This window comes from Sorghum bicolor, chromosome 9, assembly GCF_000003195.3.
Source record: "Sorghum bicolor cultivar BTx623 chromosome 9, Sorghum_bicolor_NCBIv3, whole genome shotgun sequence".
Taxonomy (NCBI): Eukaryota; Viridiplantae; Streptophyta; class Magnoliopsida; order Poales; family Poaceae; genus Sorghum; species Sorghum bicolor.
In genome coordinates, this window is record NC_012878.2 from 12,689,174 (window position 1) to 12,706,184 (window position 17,011).

Here is a 17,011-nt window from a genome sequence, read left to right on the forward strand (position 1 = left end):
CTGAAAATGCAAACTCTCTGTCTGAAGATCCTTCAGGTGACACGGTCACCACCAAGCTGGGCGCGCCACGCCAAGACACGAGCCGGACATGGTCCATGCTCATCAGCGGACCTGAGTGGGCATGAACCATAGGCTAAGCTACATCTGCGTTTGTGGGATTTGAAAGAGCATCAAGGCCCTAATGGATTTCGGTGATTAATGACAATATTGATTACTATGACTAACGTGTGTTTTGCAGAGACAAAGTCATTAGTGTTAGGTCATGGTAACAGGTACTCGATGGACAGGGACGTACATGCCTACTTAATAGTGGAAATCGTTTCAGTTTTTAAAGGATGGATGGACATCGTCAAGACTAGACTAGGTCTAAGTGCCATATGGTGAAGAAGGACACTTAGAGTAGTTTAGGACTTTGTTTTTCCTTTGACCGTACTATTAAGAGGGGCTTTGATCTAGTAGCTTGACTTAGGCAAGGCTTTAGGTTTAGGTGTGGTGCACACTTGGTAAACCTAGCACTAGGCAGCTTAGAGATAGTCTTTAGATCGAGAGGAACAAACTTCGTTTTGGAACGGTCGTGTTTCGACGAAGTTTGGGTGCCTAAGCAGGCACCGGACGCTGCAGCGGACACTTTGTGAGTGCGTCCGGTGAGGTCGTTAGCTGTTAGAGTGCTGAGTGCCTAGGGTTAGGCACCGGACGCTAGCACCGGACGCACCGGGTAGCGTCCGATCCTTAACCTAGGGAGGTCCACAAAGTGACCAAGGTCACCGGACGCTAGCACCGGACTCGCCGGGTAGCGTCCGATCCTAAACTCAGGGAGGTTGTAAAGTTTCTCCGAGCACCGGACGGTGGCACCGGACGCTGGGAAGTAGCGTCCGATGACCTGTCAGAGGCAGGTACAGTTAGCAGTTGAGTGTCACCGGACGCTCAGTGCAGAGCGTCCGGTGCAACATCAACAGCGTCCACTGACCCCGTTTTCTGTGTAAAACGGTTGGCCGACCCTTGGACTTCATGGGGTGTATTTATACTCCACCTCGTCCATGGGAGGTCTCTTGCCCATTTGATCAGTGGAGAATCACCTTGTGGTGCAAGAGAGAAGCAAGAGCCTAAAGAGAATTGAGATTTGAGAGATTTCTTGTGAGAATCCTTCTCTAGTTGAATTCCAAGAGTCAAGTGTGCATCCACCACTCTCTAGTGCCTTGATTGGGTCAAGTGAGAGTCCTTTGCTTGTTACTCTTGGTGATCACCATCACCTAGACGGTTCGGTGGTGATTGGAGGCACGAAGACCGCCCGGAGTTCTTGTGGGTGGCTCGTGTCAAGCTTGTGAGCGGTTTTGGGCGATTCACCGCGACGGAGTGTCGAAGAATCAGCCCGTAGAGAGCACTTGGTCCTTGCGTGGACCAAGGGGGAGCAAGACCCTTGCGCGGGTGCTCCAACGAGTACTAGTGGAGAGTGGCGACTCTCCGATACCTCGGCAAAACATCACCGAGCACTTTCTTCCACTACTCCTTTACTTTCTAGCATTTTCTTTGTGTCTTTACATTCTGTCGGTGTTTTGACCCCAGGGGGTAACACCAACAAGTGAATCTTTGTGCGTGCTCCCTCTTCCAGATGGTGATGCAAGAATGACACAGAGGTTTATCCTAGTTCGGGCAAGAGAAGGCCCTACGTCCAGCGGGGGAGGAGAATTTGTATTATCTTGCACCTAAGTGCTTGTAGAGGGGTGAATACAAGTGGATGTGGCCAAGAGCTCTAGGCCCCGGTCGATGGTGGTGTGCTAGGTCATGTTCTACGAGTTGTCCCCCTCATCTCTTCCTCAGTGTCCCCTTTTATAGTTCCAAGGGGACACCCAGGTTACAGGGTGTAGGTATTAGAATAAGCCTCGATAGGGGTACGACGTGCTGACCTACTCGAGGCCTCCGTACCGGCGTGGCCTCGAGCTGTCTTGTTGCAGGGTACTTTGGTGATGATGGCGCGTGCTTCTGAATTCAGCTCCTGTACATTGCCTTGGATTGGCTTAGGCGCGAGCGTGCTTGTATGTTGTGGCAGCGGTCACATCCAGGGTAGTTGAAACGCTGACTTCCGTTGCCTGACCCTTTCCTAGGAAGGAACATATCCGCTCGAGGGTCGAGTACCGGGAGCGGCTTCGCTGAGTGGAGCGCTGACTCTGGGTGTCTCGAGGGATGCTATGACGAGATATCACAGCTGCCACACTGTGCCGGGTTGTACTTTTGTCCATTTTGGGGGTTAAAGCTGGAAAAAGTAGAGATTTGATGGGTGCTTGTTCCCTATCACGTTTCCCGTGACTGTCGGGTTAGGTGGGAGCATGGCAGACGCATTAAATGCTCTAGCTCCCGTACCCGCGACAGGCGGCGGGAGGCGCTTTTGCGCTCGAGGTCCATTGATTCGTTCGAGCCACTTCCGTACTCGACGGTCGCAGTCAATCGAGCCCCTACCGATTCGTAGGACCTTGCTCCCGTGTTCGAGGCCTTGGTCAACATCGAGCTCTGGCTTTTAGAGGTTTAGGTCAGAACGTCGAGTTAGAGTCTCGATTTGCTCACGAACCCCCGCGTTATGGATGTTGGTTAGGATACCCCCGATTGGTATCCTCGATAGTAGCCCCCGAGTCTCTGCTTGAGCGCTTATGCTCGAGTAGAGGCTCTTCTGATGGATGAGTTTTCGTGGGGGTCGCGCGAGCGACCCTCGCGGGAGTAGCCCCCCGAGCCTTTGGAGGAGTCTTTGACTCCTTCGAGGGCTATACTGCTTTTTCTGGTGAGACCGCTCCCGATCACCCCTTTCTCCAAAGGGCGTTTGTTCCGGAAGGGAGCTTCCGACCCTTATCGGTCGGTTTTACCTTTTCGAGACTAGGATCGTGACGTGCTCCTGGTGGAGCGAGCGTCATCGCCCAAGGTGAGTTCCTATCGGGTGATCCAAGCGAGAACCCTTGCCCCGTTCGAGGGGGTTGGCTGTAGCCCAGAGGCGTTCTCATTAAAGCAGGGCTGATACGGTCGGGGATACTCATCTCATTCGATAAAGTCCAGCGGCTCGATGCCTCCCTCCGTGGGGATTCCTCTCGACCATCTTGCCCCTGCCTTGGATACTCCTAGTTAGTCCTCGAGGCAGGCCTCGTTTTTGACCCCTCGCTAGGCGTCCCTGACTCTGGTACTCGAGGGCAACCGTTGAACCTGCCCGGTGGGCCGGTCTACGCTCCCTTGATGTTTTCGTATCGGCGCGTGCCTGTCTTGCCTTGCAGTGGAAGGAAGAGCCGTGGCGGTTTGTTTTCTTGCCCGTTGGACGCGCCTTTTTAGGGAGGAGTCGTTGTGGCATTGTGCCATTGCGGAATCCGTAACGTCTTGTCAGGGGGATAAAGACGACCGTTAGGCGGCGCATTCAATAAGGGAGTTACCGCGTTTGTCGGATCTGCCCGTTGATGTGGGCCGTCTATAAATGGCGCAAAACAGCCTGGCTACTGTCTCTTCCGCATTTCACCATTGTTCTCGCCTTTGTTCCTTATTGTTGTCTCTTCTCGTCTTCTTGAAGCGCAGCGCACCCTCGAGTGAAAGAATCCGCAGCGCCACCCCCGCCTTCCGTCGAGATGCCTGTGAGACTCATCGCCGCCGATGATTGGCGCCCGTCGTCCATGACGGAGCGCCGGCTGAGGGACCTGGAGAACAAGGGGCTCCTGCGCCCCCGCGCCGCCTCGACGAGGCCCGAGTGGATTGCTCCGCCGGCGGATCACCGGGAGGCGAATCCGCCAAAGGGATATGTGGTCTCCTTTGCTAAGTTTCACCGCCATGGTCTTGGATCTCCGCCAAGCCGCTTCATGAGGGCACTCTGCCACCATTACGGCGTGGAACTGCAGCACTTCTCCCCTAACGCCATCACCGCTGCGGCGGTCTTTGTCGCGGTATGTGAGGGCTACTTGGGGATGATGTCGCACTGGGACCTTTGGCTCCATCTCTACCGGGGTGAACTCTTACATGCTTCCGGTGGGGCCACGAGGGTGAGGAAGCCGGTGAGGGCCGGCTGCCTTAATCTGGTGCAGAAGACAGGCCAAGCTGAGGAGCCTTGAGAGTACATCCCGATCGGGCTGACGTCTAACCACGCCCAATGGGACTCCCAATGGTTCTACCTCCGCAACGACGGTGACCTTTTCCCTGCTTATACCGGGCGGTTGATCTCGGAGCACCCAGAGAATTGGAATTATGGCGTCGTCAAGACCCTTCAATCTCGACTCCGCCCCCCTCCTCGACGCTCTGAAGACACTGCGTGAAGGAGGTCTGACCGCCGCGCCTGTTCTCTCGGCGGTCCACCATCGGTGGGTACTCCCGTTGATATCTCGGCCGTTGAGGATGGACGAGATGGGCCCTGGTGTCTCGTCTCGGGACCTCGAGGCGTGCCGAATGTTCGACGTGGCACCTTCGGACAAGGAGGTCGCTGTCAGGGTCAGTGCGGCGGTTGCGGGCGGCTTTCAGCCGGAACGCGTTAACAACTTCCCCATGAAGCCTGAGGAAGGTTGCCTCGATCTGGTGAGTCCTTGGAGCCATCGTTGTTCGACCCCTGTTGTTTAATCACGTCATCCTTCTTTCTGATCTTTCGGACCTCATGCTTGACTTTTTATAGGGAACGATCAACTTTCGATCTTCGAAGCCTCCAGTGAAGGAGGACGATGTCGATCGCGAGAAGAGGCGCGCTTGTGCCGAGAAGCAGAAATCCGTCAAGGATGCGGAGAAGAAGAAAACAAAGAAGAAGAACCTTGAGCGACAAGTGCTCGAGGCGCGTCGAGCCAAGTCGAGGCGTGGAGGGGAGTCTGAGGAGGACTCTCCTGACGAGGACGACGAGGTGATGACGATGACGACTCTGAGGGGATGGCCGCTCGCCTCGATAGAATCCTAGAAGACCCGCCACGGACCGGTGTCGATACATCACGCGCGGGGGCTTCCAAAGGGCCGCCAGGCGAGCCTCGATACGGGCGCCAGAAAGAGGCGTCGCCGCGTCGCTCGCGTGCCGACGCCACCTGCCCCTGTGCAGGGTCGTGTTGCTACCTAGCCGCAACCTCCTCCAGCGCTTGGCTCGGGCCATAGGGTCAAGAGCCTAGCGACTGGGCCGTTGACTCGCGGCCGCGCCACCGTGGCGGCTTCAAGCTAGGGGGAAGGGGGTCGCAGGAGTGCTAGTCCCGGTGTCCGTCAGGCGGGAGACGCGGAGCCGAGGCCAGCATCCGCCCAGGAGAAGCCCGGAGCCACGACCAGAGTTGTCCTTCCCGTAGGGTAAGGTCCACGTGTCGTGGTTTTGTCTTTGATGTCTTGTGCCTCTGTCAGTTTCCATCTCATTAAGCTATTTCCTTCTTCCCAGGCTAAAGAGGCCATTGGAACAGGCCCAACCCTCGATGGCCAAGAGGCTCAGGGTGGGGGCGAGCTCCAAAGGCCTGGGTGAGTAACTCATTCTTCTTTTTGTAGTTCCGGAGTCGGGTTGGTTTAGCGCTAAATCTCTTTGTGACTAGCTTATTGCTTTGCCCCATGTGTAGGTTCCCCCGACCCTTGACCATCCGCTAACGTCGATAAGACCCCGCCTCGACTGTCGGAGGGGGCGACGGTTCCAGAACCATTCTGCCGACACCTGGACGGGTCGAGACGCCTTGCCCTCAGGGCCAGGGGAGCCCCCGAGCCGCCCCAGTCAGGGGGTGTAGGTGACCCCATCACTATCAGTGGTGGGTCTAGTGGCAGTCCGCGTTCGCCGGACGCTCGTACCACGAACAAGGAGGTCGAGACCTCCCATGTTGAAAATTGGACAGCGTGGCCCATCGGGCTTCATTCCGTCGAAGAGAAGAGGAAGAAGGATGAGGAAGAGAGGGGGAAAGGAGAAGAGGAGAAAGAAGAACCATGCCGCCTACAGGGGGGACCGCTGCATCCGCAAGAGGCGCAGGCGCAACAGCAGCAACAACAGCAGCAACAGCAGCTGCAGCAGGAGCAGCAACAGCAGCTGCAGCAGGAACGGCAACAGTAGCAGCAGGAGGAGCAACAACTACAACAGCACTAGGGGGGAGCGGCTCAAAGAGCAGCTGGATCAGTGCTGGCAGCAAGAGCTGCAGGAGCTTCAACAGCAGCAGCAGCAGCAACAGCTGGAAGCGATGCTTGAGCAGCAACCGCAAAGCCCGCACCAGCCACAGTCGCTGCCGTCGCAAGGGCTCGAGACCGGGGAGGAGGAACTTCCGGTTTATGGTCCTCCAACCCCCGCGTGGCTCCATCCAGGAGGGCTAGCCTCCATCCCGGCCGAACCTGGGCGGGAGGATGGTGTCGTGGCGCTCGCATGTGCCATGCGCACACCGGCGGACCCCCAGCCTGGAATCAAGGGTACCATTTATGGTATCGAGGGGATCACCCTAGGGTTCCTTTGGGACCGACGGCCATGGGAGGATCTTAGTGCTGACGGGGGAGATGAGGCTGGGACCTCTGGCGGAGGCGATGCTGGGACTTGGAGCTCGGTAGACAACGATGGGCGGTTTCCTTCCATCGTCGATCTGTTCCTACGCCACGGAGGCTCACTCGAGACTGTTCAAGAGCTCATCCGGGGCGTCAAAGCGCGCACGGAGGAGGAGATGGAGAACTGGGGCCCCGGGAGGATCCGCCTTCGAGCCTCCACCTGTCCGGAAGAGCCTAACATTATGATGGACGACCAGGAGGAGGCAAAGAAGTGGGAGCATCTCGAGGAGCTTCAGCTCTGGATGAAGCACGTCGTGGGCCTCATGTCTGACATCATCAACAACGGGCTCGACCAGGCTTTCTTTGTAAGTACCTTTGGACCTTTGTTATTTGGGAGCTTAGTCTCGTATTCTTACTGTTTTGCAACCTGTTGCAGGATTTGAAAGAGACCTCACGCCTAAAATTAGGCTTTATTCATGCGACGAGGGGCGGTTGGGAGTAGCTCCCTCTTCTTAAGGAGCAACTCCTCGAGTCGTAGGAAAAGCTTCTCCAAGCCTACAAGGATCTCACGGCGGCTTTGGAAGAGAAGAAGGAGAGGGAGGCCGCTCTGAACGAGGCTCGAGGGGCCTTGTCTAGTATGGACAGCAAGGTCTCCCGGGTGGAGGAAGATGCCCGAGGCGCCCGGGAGGAAGTCGCACGGTCGAGGGAACAGGTCGTCTTGGCCGAGGAGGCGGCCTCCAAGGCCCGGGAGGAGGCCGCGCATTATAAAGGTGCGGCTGTCGAGGACCTGCGGGTCAAGAATACTGATCTGGCTCATTCTTGCAAGGAATCGAGAGGGCCAATACCGACCTAGTTGGTGAGAACATGACTCTCGAGGAGAAAGTTCACGGTAAGTTAATCATGCTCTTGTGTTTCTTTCGTCGGGTTTTTTCTTTTCCGTCGCCTAACTCTCCTTTGATCTATTCAGGGCTTAAAGATGATCTGCTGGCCGCCCAAACCGACGCTCAATCTTTTAGGGCTCAGTTCGAGGGGGAGGTCGCTCTGACCAGTCGATTAAGGACTGCGATAAACGACCTCTCGACTTCCTGGGAGCTCGAGCCTGCGGATGAGTCGAGGGAGGCGGCTCGAGGCGATGCTCTGGTCGACCAGTTGTGCGACCTGGGTGCCACACTGAGGGATATGGTGTGGGACGCCCTTCATACCGGGGTGAAGCGGGCGATGGCGGTTGTCTGTTCGGGCTTCTCCTACGACATGGAGGTGGTGTCCCACGGCTTCATCACTGATATCTCCAAGACTGATGCTGAGAACGAGGAGAGGCTCCATGCCTTGATCGCGGACGTGGATGCTCCAGGAGAAAGGTTGGCGAAGCTGTTCGAGCCGGAAGTGCTGCCTCCCGAGACCAACGCACGCGCGGAAGACTATGGGTAGCGGGGAAAACTGAGGGCCTGCGAGCCTAATCCGGGTGTCTAGGCCCATTGTAATATGCTTGTCTTAATTAAATGCTGTGGCTGAGTGGCCCTAAGACTTGTGGTCCTTATGTATATTTGTTTTGTTTTTATGTTCAAGTTTCTTTTACTCCCTTTGCTACCTAAGTTTCCTGTTCCTCGATCGATCTTTCATTAGAGCGACTTCGGTTACCTCGAGGGTGAAGGAGTGAGTACTGTTACCGTAGCCCGGGGGTGTGGGGGTTCTCAGGCTCGACGTCCCTCGACCCTTAAGGGGCTTGAGGCGCCTTTACTACTTGGTTGCGTGGGGTTTTCTTAGGGCTTAAAAATGGAAGAGAGATATCGTTGAGCTTTTTTGAAAAATGTTCGATTTTTAGGAACCTGCAACGAGGGGAGAACCCCTAGCTAGCCCCTGAGGGAGTGTCGGTTATGATGAGTCATGGTCGACACTCCTTCCTAACGTTGAGGTTTGACAGGTAATAGCTGCTTGAAAAAGAACTTTCATTTGTTCATATATTCATTCTCGGGGTCTTGGTACAAGATGTGCATGAAAATTTAGATGCTTCGAAGCTCTAAGGGTAGAAGCAACGTAGCTGTTCGATGTTCCACGCGTTGGTGAAGATTGCCCCCTTTTCGTCTGCTAGCTTGTACGTCCCCGGCTTCAAGACCTCAGCCACCACGTATGGCCCCTCCCAAGGTGGAGTTAGCTTGTGGCGTCCTTGATTGCTTTGTCTTCGATGTAGGATGAAGTCGCCCACGTTTAGGTCTCTCTTGCGCACATGTTTATCGTGGTAGCGTCGGAGCTTCTGCTGGTACCTGGCTGAGTTGAGGAGGGCCATGTCTCGAGCTTCCTCGAGCTGGTCAACCGCATTCTCTTGAGTCTCCCTGTTCTTTTGCTCGTTGTAGGCTTTGAGTCGAGGTGACCCGTACTTGAGATCTGTTGGGAGCACAGCCTCGGAGCCGTAGACCATGAAGAATGAGGTATATTTCGTGGCTTTGCTTGGCGTTGTTCTCAGGCTCCATAGGACCGATGAGAGCTCCTCGACCCATTTCTTGCCAAACTTTTTCAACCGGTTGTATGTTCTAGGTTTGAGCCCTTGCAAGATCATGCCATTGGCTCGTTCGACCTGGCCGTTAGTTCGAGGGTGAGCTACTGCGAACCAGTTCCGGTCACAGAAGTCCAAGAATTTTTTGCCGGTGAACTGCGTGCCATTGTCGGTGATAATGACGTTGGGTATCCCGAACTGGTGAATGATGTCGATGAAGACGAGGACAGCCTATTCGGAGCGAATATTTGTGATGGGTCGAGCCTCGATCCATTTGGAGAATTTGTCGATGGCTACTAGCAGATGTGTGTATCCACTTGCTGCCCTTTGGAGGGGACCCACGAGATCGAGGCCCCATACTGTGAATGGCCAAGTGATGGGGATCATTTGTAGAGCGTGGGCGGGGAGGTGGGTTTGCTTGGCGTAGAATTGGCATGCGTGGCACGAGCGAACGAGCTCTATGGCGTCAGCAACGACTGTTGGCCAGTAGAAACCTTGTCGAAAGGCATTTCCCACGAGGGTCCTGGGGGCCGCAAGCCCCCCAAGTGTAGGTCCTCGAGGAGCTTTCGACCTTCTTCTATGGTGACGCTGCGCTACAGGATCCCCGTCGGGCTTCGTCGGTATAGTTCTTTGCCTCCGCCATAGATTACGTATGATTTGGACCGTCGAGCGATACGGCGGGCCTCAGCTCGATGTTCTGGTAACTCACACCAGATTAGACAGTCGAGGAAAGGCATGCGCAAGTCGAATGGTCGTCCAGGGCGCTGGGGGATTTGCTCGACCGCCATTGCCTCTGCCGCCGTTAATAGGGCCTCGACCGTGTCGGTAGGCTCAGGAGCGGAAGTTTTGGCGCTAATCCACGTGCCTAGGTCGACGGACGGCTCATGTAGGTCCCTTGAAAATGCATCTAGCGGGACAGTGCCTCGAGTGGATGCGATCTTGGCGAGCTCGACGGCTGCTTCATTGCATCGTCGCGCGACATGATTGAGTTCGAGGCCGTGAAACTTGTCCTCGAGCTTGCGCACTTCTTTGCAGTAAGCTTCCATCTTCGGGTCGTGGCAGCTCGATGCTTTCATGACCTGGTCGATGACAAGCTGAGAGTCGCCTCGCACATCGAGGCATCGAACCCCAAGCTCGATAGCGATTTTGAACCTGTTGACGAGGGCTTCATATTCCGCAACGTTGTTAGACGCGGCAAAATGTATTCTAATGACATACCTCATGTGGACGCCGAGAGTGAGACGAGGAGCAGGCCTGCCCCAGCTCCTGCCTTCATGAGGGATCCGTCGAAGTACATCGTCCACAGTTCCGCTTGAGCTGGGGGGAGTTGGGTGTCTGTCCATTCCGCGACAAAATCCGCCAATGCTTGAGATTTGATGGCTTTGCGAGACGCATAAGTGCGGGTCTCACCCATGAGCTCGACTGACCACTTGGCGATCCTCTCGGTGGCCTCTCGATTTTGGATGATCTTACCCAAGGGGAAGGACGAGACCACCGTGATCGGGTGACCGAGAAAATAATGCTGCAGCTTGCGTCGACCGAGAATTATGGCATAGATGAACTTTTAAACCTAGGGGTATCGTACCTTGGTGTCCGAGAGCACCTCGTTGATGAAGTAGACCGACCGTTGGACTGGTAACGCGTGTCCTTCCTCTGGCCTCTCGACCACTACAGCCGCCCTAACGACCTGGGTCATTGCTGTGACGTATAGGAGCAGAGGTTCTGCAGGTCGAGGGGGAACCAGGATCGGAGCGGTGGTCAGTGTCCTTTTCAGGTTGTCGAGAGCTTCCTCGGCCTCGAGAGTCCAGGTGAAGCGCTCGGCTTTCTTGAGGAGTCGGTATAACGGTAATGCCTTTTCCCCTAGCCTCGAGATGAAGCGGCTCAACGCTGCCAAGCAACCCGTGACTTTCTGCACGCCCTTAACATCTCGAATTGGCCCCATCCTGACAACGGCTGAGACCTTTTCGGGGTTGGCCTCGATGCCGCGTTGGGAGACGATGTATTCTAGGAGCATGCCTCGAGGCACGCCAAAGACACACTTCTCGGGATTGAGCTTGATTCTATTCACGCGCAAACAGCTAAAGGTGATCTCGAGATCCTGAATCAAATCGCTTCGTATTTTTGATTTGACGACGATGTCATCGACGTACGCCTTGACTGTCGACCCTTTGTGCTCACTGAATACATGAAGCATGCATCGCTGGTACATCACCCCAGCGTTTCAAAGCCCGAAGGGCATAGTCACGTTACAATACATCCCAAAAGGCGTGATAAAAGATGTCGTGAGCTGGTCGGACTCTTTCATCTTTATTTGATGGTAACTGGAATAAGCATCAAGGAACGAAAGGATCTCACATCCCACGGTAGAATCGACAATTTGATCGATGCGTGGTAAAGGAAAAGGAACTTTTGGACATGCTTTATTCAAACTGGTGTAATCGACACACATCCTCGTTTTCCCATTCTTTTTCTTAACTAGTACAGGATTTGCTAACCAGTCGGGATGATGAACCTCCTTGATGAATCCGGCCGTCAAAAGCTTGTGGATTTCCTCGCCAATGATCTTACGCTTCTCCTCGTCGAAGCGGTGTAAGAGTTGCTTCACGAGCTTGGAACCGGCTCGAATTTCCAAGGAGTGCTCGGTGACTTCCCTCGGTATGCCAGGCATGTCCGAGGAACTCCATGCAAATATGTCGGCACTCGCACAGAGAAAGTCAACGAGCATGGCTTCCTATTTGGGGTCGAGGACGGTGCTGATTGTCAGCACCATGTCGTTGGAGCTGTTGGGGTCGAGTGGGATTTTCTTCGTGCCTTCTACTGGTTCAAAGCTGCCTGCGTGGTGCTTAGGCTGTGGGGCCTCAGCGGCGAGAGCCTCGAGCTTCGAGGCAAGTTCATCAGAACTCTCGACTGCTTCCCCATACTCGACGCACTCGACGTCGCATTCGTATGCGTGCTCGTAGGAGGAGCTGACAGTGATGATCCCCTTGGGCCCGGGCATCTTCAGCTTTAGGTAAGTGTAGTTGGGGACCGCCATGAACTTGGCGTATCCAGGTCGTCCGACGATGGCGTGGTAAGTGCATCGAAAACCCACCACTTCGAAAGTGAGAGTTTCCTTCTTGAAGTTGGCCGTTGTGCCAAAACAGACCGGCAGGTCGATTCGATCCACCGGCAACACCTTTTTCCCTGGCACAACACCATGGAAACCGCCTGCACTTGGTTGGAGTTGTGTCCTTTCGATGCCTAGGAGGTCGAGAGTCTCGAGGTAGATGATGTTGAGGCTGCTGCCGCCGTCCATCAGTACCTTCGAGAGTCGGGTGTTGACGGTGATGGGGTCGACAACGAGCGGGTAGACGCCGGGAGCGACCACCCTGTCGGGGTGGTCGTCACGGTCGAAGGTGATGGGGGTGCCTGACCAGTTGAGTACTGTGGTACCGCCATTCTTGCCGCGAAGACCTCGCGCCGTTCCCTTTTGCGCTGTCTCGTGGTGAGCTGCGTTGAGGGCCCGCCGTAGATCATGTAGCAGTCGTGGACGGCAGGGAACCCTTCATCTTCTTTGTTTCCCCCCTTGTCGTCGCTCTTGTCTTTCTTTTGGTCATCCTTCTTCAACCCCAGGCTGTCGAAGTACTTTTTCAACATGCGGCAGTCTTCGAGCTTGTGATTGGCCCCTCCCTTGTGGTAAGGGCAGGGTTCTTTGAGCATTTTGTCGAAGACGGCCCCCTCTGGGGGGCCTCGAGGCTTTTTTACGCTCGACGGCGGCAACGAAATCGTCGTCAATTGCCTCCCGCTTGTTCGGTCGCGTTTTCTTCTTCTTGCTCTTCTTGGATCCTCTGCTGGGACCCTCGTCGTTGTTTGCGATGTTTTCCCCTTGCCATGCTCATGGTCGAAGAAAGCGCCGACTGTCTCCTCGCCAGCGGCATAGTTCGCCACTACATCCATCAGCTCGTCGACGATCTGTGGTTGGTTTTGACCTAACTCTTGCACCAAAGCCTTGCATGCAGTGCCTGAGACGAAGGCCAAGATGACGTCGTGGTCGGGGATGTGTGGGAGCTCGGTGCGCTGCTTCGAGAAGCGTCGAGCGTACTCTAAGAGGGATTCCCCCGATTTCTGCTTGCATTTGCTGAGGTCCCATGAATTGCCGGGGCGTATGTAGGTCCCCTTGAAGTTTCCTTTGAACACCCGGACCAAGTCTGTCCAGTCGTGAATCTGGTTGGTGGGGAGCTCCTCGAGCCATCGTCGAGCGGTATCGGAGAGGAAGAGTGGTAGCTGGTGGATGATAGCTCGACCGTCCCCTCGAGCTCCTCCTAACTGGCATGCCAGCCGGAAGTCTACCAGCCACAGCTCTGGCTTGGTTTCGCCATTGTACTTTGCGATGCTGGTTGGGGGTCGAAACGGGCTTGGCAACAGCGTGCTGCGAATTGCCCTACTCAAGACTCGAGGTCCTGGTGGTTCTGGTACCAGTCGGTCTTCATCGCTGTCGTAACGCCCACCGCGGTGAGAGCTGTAGCCACGTTCCTCCGCATCCCTGTGTCGGCGGCAGTGATGCTCGTTGATGTCATGTCGAGCGTCGCGCTGCTCTCGATTGTCGACGAGGCGCTCCTGGACGGGTATTGCTTTCTTTCCTCGAGGGAGTGGTTCCTGATGCACCGACGCCTCCCTCTCGTTCTGGGCTGGCTCGACGCGCTTCTCTGTGGGTACCCCTCGACAACGAGAGGCTGAGCTCTTGGCTCGTTGTGCTGTCGCCATGTGGAGCAAGCCCTGTACCTCGTCTCGAATGCGTCGTGCCTAGGAGTTTGAAGGCTCGGGCATGTTTCGTAGCAGCATGGTTGCTGCCACGATGTTCTGGCCTGCTCGAGGGAAGCGGCTAACGAGGGGCTCTGGTTCCTCATCACCAACGATCTGCTGGTATACCTCTCGAGCACGACCACGCGAGAGCCCGCTCGAGTTCGGCGAGGCGCTCGCGATCCTCGTCGAGCTTGGCCTTGAGCTCCTGCAGTTGCGCGAGTTGTGCGGCCTTGTCGTCCTGAGGTGGGGGGTCGACCTGTTCATCATTCCCAGGGGCCCTGGGATCTTCCCTTGCTATGGGAGCTCCTCCACCAGCGGCGGCATCTTGCGTGTCGTCCGTGGTAGCCACGGCCCCGTCAATGTTGAAGCACTCCCTCGTAGGGTCGTAGCTGTCGGATTCAGAGTCGGGATTTGGCTCGGCGGTGTAGAAGCATCCGCGTCCCTCCTCCACCAACTGTTGCCTGAGCGAGATGATGGTGTACCGTCCGGGTCCTAGGCGTCGGAGCCCACGTACCCATGAAAAATCTGGTTGCTCGGCCGTTGGCTGAGCTTGCGGCTGCGTCTCGGCGTCGTATGGGAGGACCGGTGGTCGCTCCACATACGTCTTGGCACCTGGGAATATCGTCCTGGCGAGCGACGTTGCGGCGTTGTCCAAGCCGAACGGGTATGTCCTCCCGACGGCGAACAAACCGTGTGGTAGTAATGCAGACGGAGGTGAGGGCGCACGAGGCGCGCTACCGTCCGATGCTGTCGCGCGGTTGTCCTGACACTGGCTCGTTGTACCCATGGCCTTGGCGCGCGGGGCCGCTGGCTCCTATTCCGCTGCCCGCCTTGTACGGGGCGGTGCTCGCGCAGCGGCAGTGTGGCGGTGGCGATGCTGCCCACGCCTCTTTTTAGGCGGGGAAGCATGGTGGCGAGGCCGTCTCGGAGCTTTTGATCGCGTGAGCACGATACGAGCCCCTGCAGGTCCTTTGATCGAGAGTAAGATCATGTCATAGCTAAAGCCAGTGGACATGAACTCGAGGCTTCCGAACCAAATCACCGTGGAGCGTGGGATCGGGGAGACGGGAGTGGCCATCTGGAAGGAGATGGAAAATCGGTGGTAACACGCGGGACCCCTACCTAGCGCGCCAACTGTCAGTGTTTTGACCCTAGGGGGTAACACCAAAGAGTGAATCTTTGTGCGTGCTCCCTCTTCCGGATGGTGATGCAAGAATGACTCAGAGATTTATCCTGGTTCGGGCAAGAGAAGGCCCTACGTCTAGCGGGGGAGGGGAATTTGTATTATCTTGCACCTAAGTGCTTGTACAGGGGTGAATACAAGTGGATGTGGCCAAGAGCTCTAGGCCCGGCCGATGGTGGTGTGATAGGTCGTGGTCTATGGGTTGTCCCCCTTATCTCTTCCTCAGTGTCCCCTTTTATATTTCCAAGGGGACACCCAGGTTACAAGGTGTAGGTATTAGAATAAGCCTCGATAGGGGTACGGCGTGCTGACCTACTCGAGGCCTCCGTACCGGCGTGCCTCGAGCCGTCTTGTTGCAGGGTACTTTGGTGATGATGGCGCGTGCTTCTGAATTCAGCTCCTGTACATTGCCTTGGATTGGCTTAGGCGCGAGCGTGCTTGTATGTCGTGGCAGCGGTCACATCCAGGGTAGTTGAAACGCTGACTTCCGTTGCCTGACCCTTTCCTAGGAAGGAACATATCAGCTCGAGGGTCGAGTACCGCGAGTGGCTTCGCTGAGTGGAGCGCTGACTCTGGGTGTCTCGAGGGATGCTATGACAAGATATCATAGCTGCCACACTGTGTCGGGTTGTACTTTTGTCCATTTTGGGGGTTAAAGCTGGAAAAAGTAGAGATTTGACGGGTGCTTGTTCCCTATCACGTTTCCCGTGACTGTCAGGTTAGGTGGGAGCATGGCAGACGCATTAAATGCTCTGGCTCCCGTACCCGCGACAGGCGGCGGGAGGCGCTTTTGCGCTCGAGGTCAATCGATTCGCTCGAGCCACTTCCGTACTTGACGGTCGCAGTCAATCGAGCCCCTGCCGATTCGCAGGACCTTGCTCCCGTGTTCGAGGCCATGGTCGACATCAAGCTCTGGCGTTTACAGGTTTAGGACAGAATGTCGAGTTAGAGTCTCGATTTGCTCACGAACCCCCCGTTATGGATGTTGGTTAGGATACCCCCTATTGGTATCCTCGACACATTCCTAGAATTGTCTTGCTAGAATAGGATTGGAACTAGGTTGCAAAACTCTTTATCCGGTAGCTCTCTAATCACACTAGGCACAAGGGGTGAAATTGGAGCTTATATGTTGATTAAATTTTTAGAGAAGCCCTATTCACCTCCCCTCTTGGGCATCTTGATCTTTTCAATTGGTATCAGAGCCTAGTGCTCATTATTTAGGCTTCACTGCCTAGAGAAAGATGTCTAACAGGGATGGACCGCCACCCATGTTCGATGGGGATGACTTCCCGTATTGGAAAATACGGATGGAGTCATACCTTGAGGCATGTGACACTAAGTGCCTAAAGGCCGTGACCGAAGGGTTTACCCCTCCGGCAAAGGACGCCGTTCTTACTCCAAAGTACAAGAAAACGAAAAGTGGAATGCAAAGGCCAAAAACCACATCTTTAGAGGTCTTTGCAAAGAAGTGTTCAACCGCGTACGGAACCACAAAACCGCCCATGCTCTATGGAAGGAACTTTGTGCGCTCCATGAGGGATCCAAGAGTGAGCGTGAGGAACGCTTTCATCTTGTGATGAACAAGCTTAATACATTTGAAATACTTCCAAAAGAAAATGCTAATGAAATGTATTCTCGCTTGAATGTCATTGTAGAGGAGCTAAATGGACTTGGGCTCAATCAAATGAGTGCGGCGGATGTGGCAAGAAAGATACTATGTGTTCTCCCCATTGAGAAATATGGGCACATAGTAACCGTGCTTCATCAAGGAGACCTCTCCATCGCTACACCAACGTCCATATTGGGGAAGATCAATGCTCACGAGATGTATATGCACATGAACCCCCAAGATGGCTCCTCATCGGCCAAGAAGGAGAAAAAGGACTTGGCCCTCAAAGCTTCTCACAAGGGCAAAGCCAAGAAGATTGAAGTTGAGTCATCAACATTAAGTGATGATGATGCATCCATTGCCCTCTTGGTGAGAAGAACCACCAAGATGTTGAAGAAGCTCAACAAGAATGGAGTCAACTTTGACTCCAAGAAGAAGAAGTTCTTCACAAGTAGCAAGAGGAAGCCAATCTCCGAGATGGATTGATACAATTGTAGTGAACTTGGTCATCTTGCTCACCAATGTCCAA

The 17,011-nt window shown here is 55.1% G+C and overlaps 1 protein-coding gene across 1 annotated transcript; it reads right to left on the reverse strand.

The window, feature by feature from the left end:
• Positions 10,479–10,850, reverse strand: LOC110430401. Its single transcript, XM_021448067.1, has one exon. It carries the CDS (start codon positions 10,848–10,850, stop codon positions 10,479–10,481), a length of 372 nt encoding a protein of 123 aa, XP_021303742.1.

Excerpts from the sequence above, each read along its gene's own strand:
- LOC110430401 (XM_021448067.1), bottom strand. The coding sequence starts at position 10,850 with ATGGGGCCAATTCGAGATGTTAAGGGCGTGCAGAAAGTCACGGGTTGC.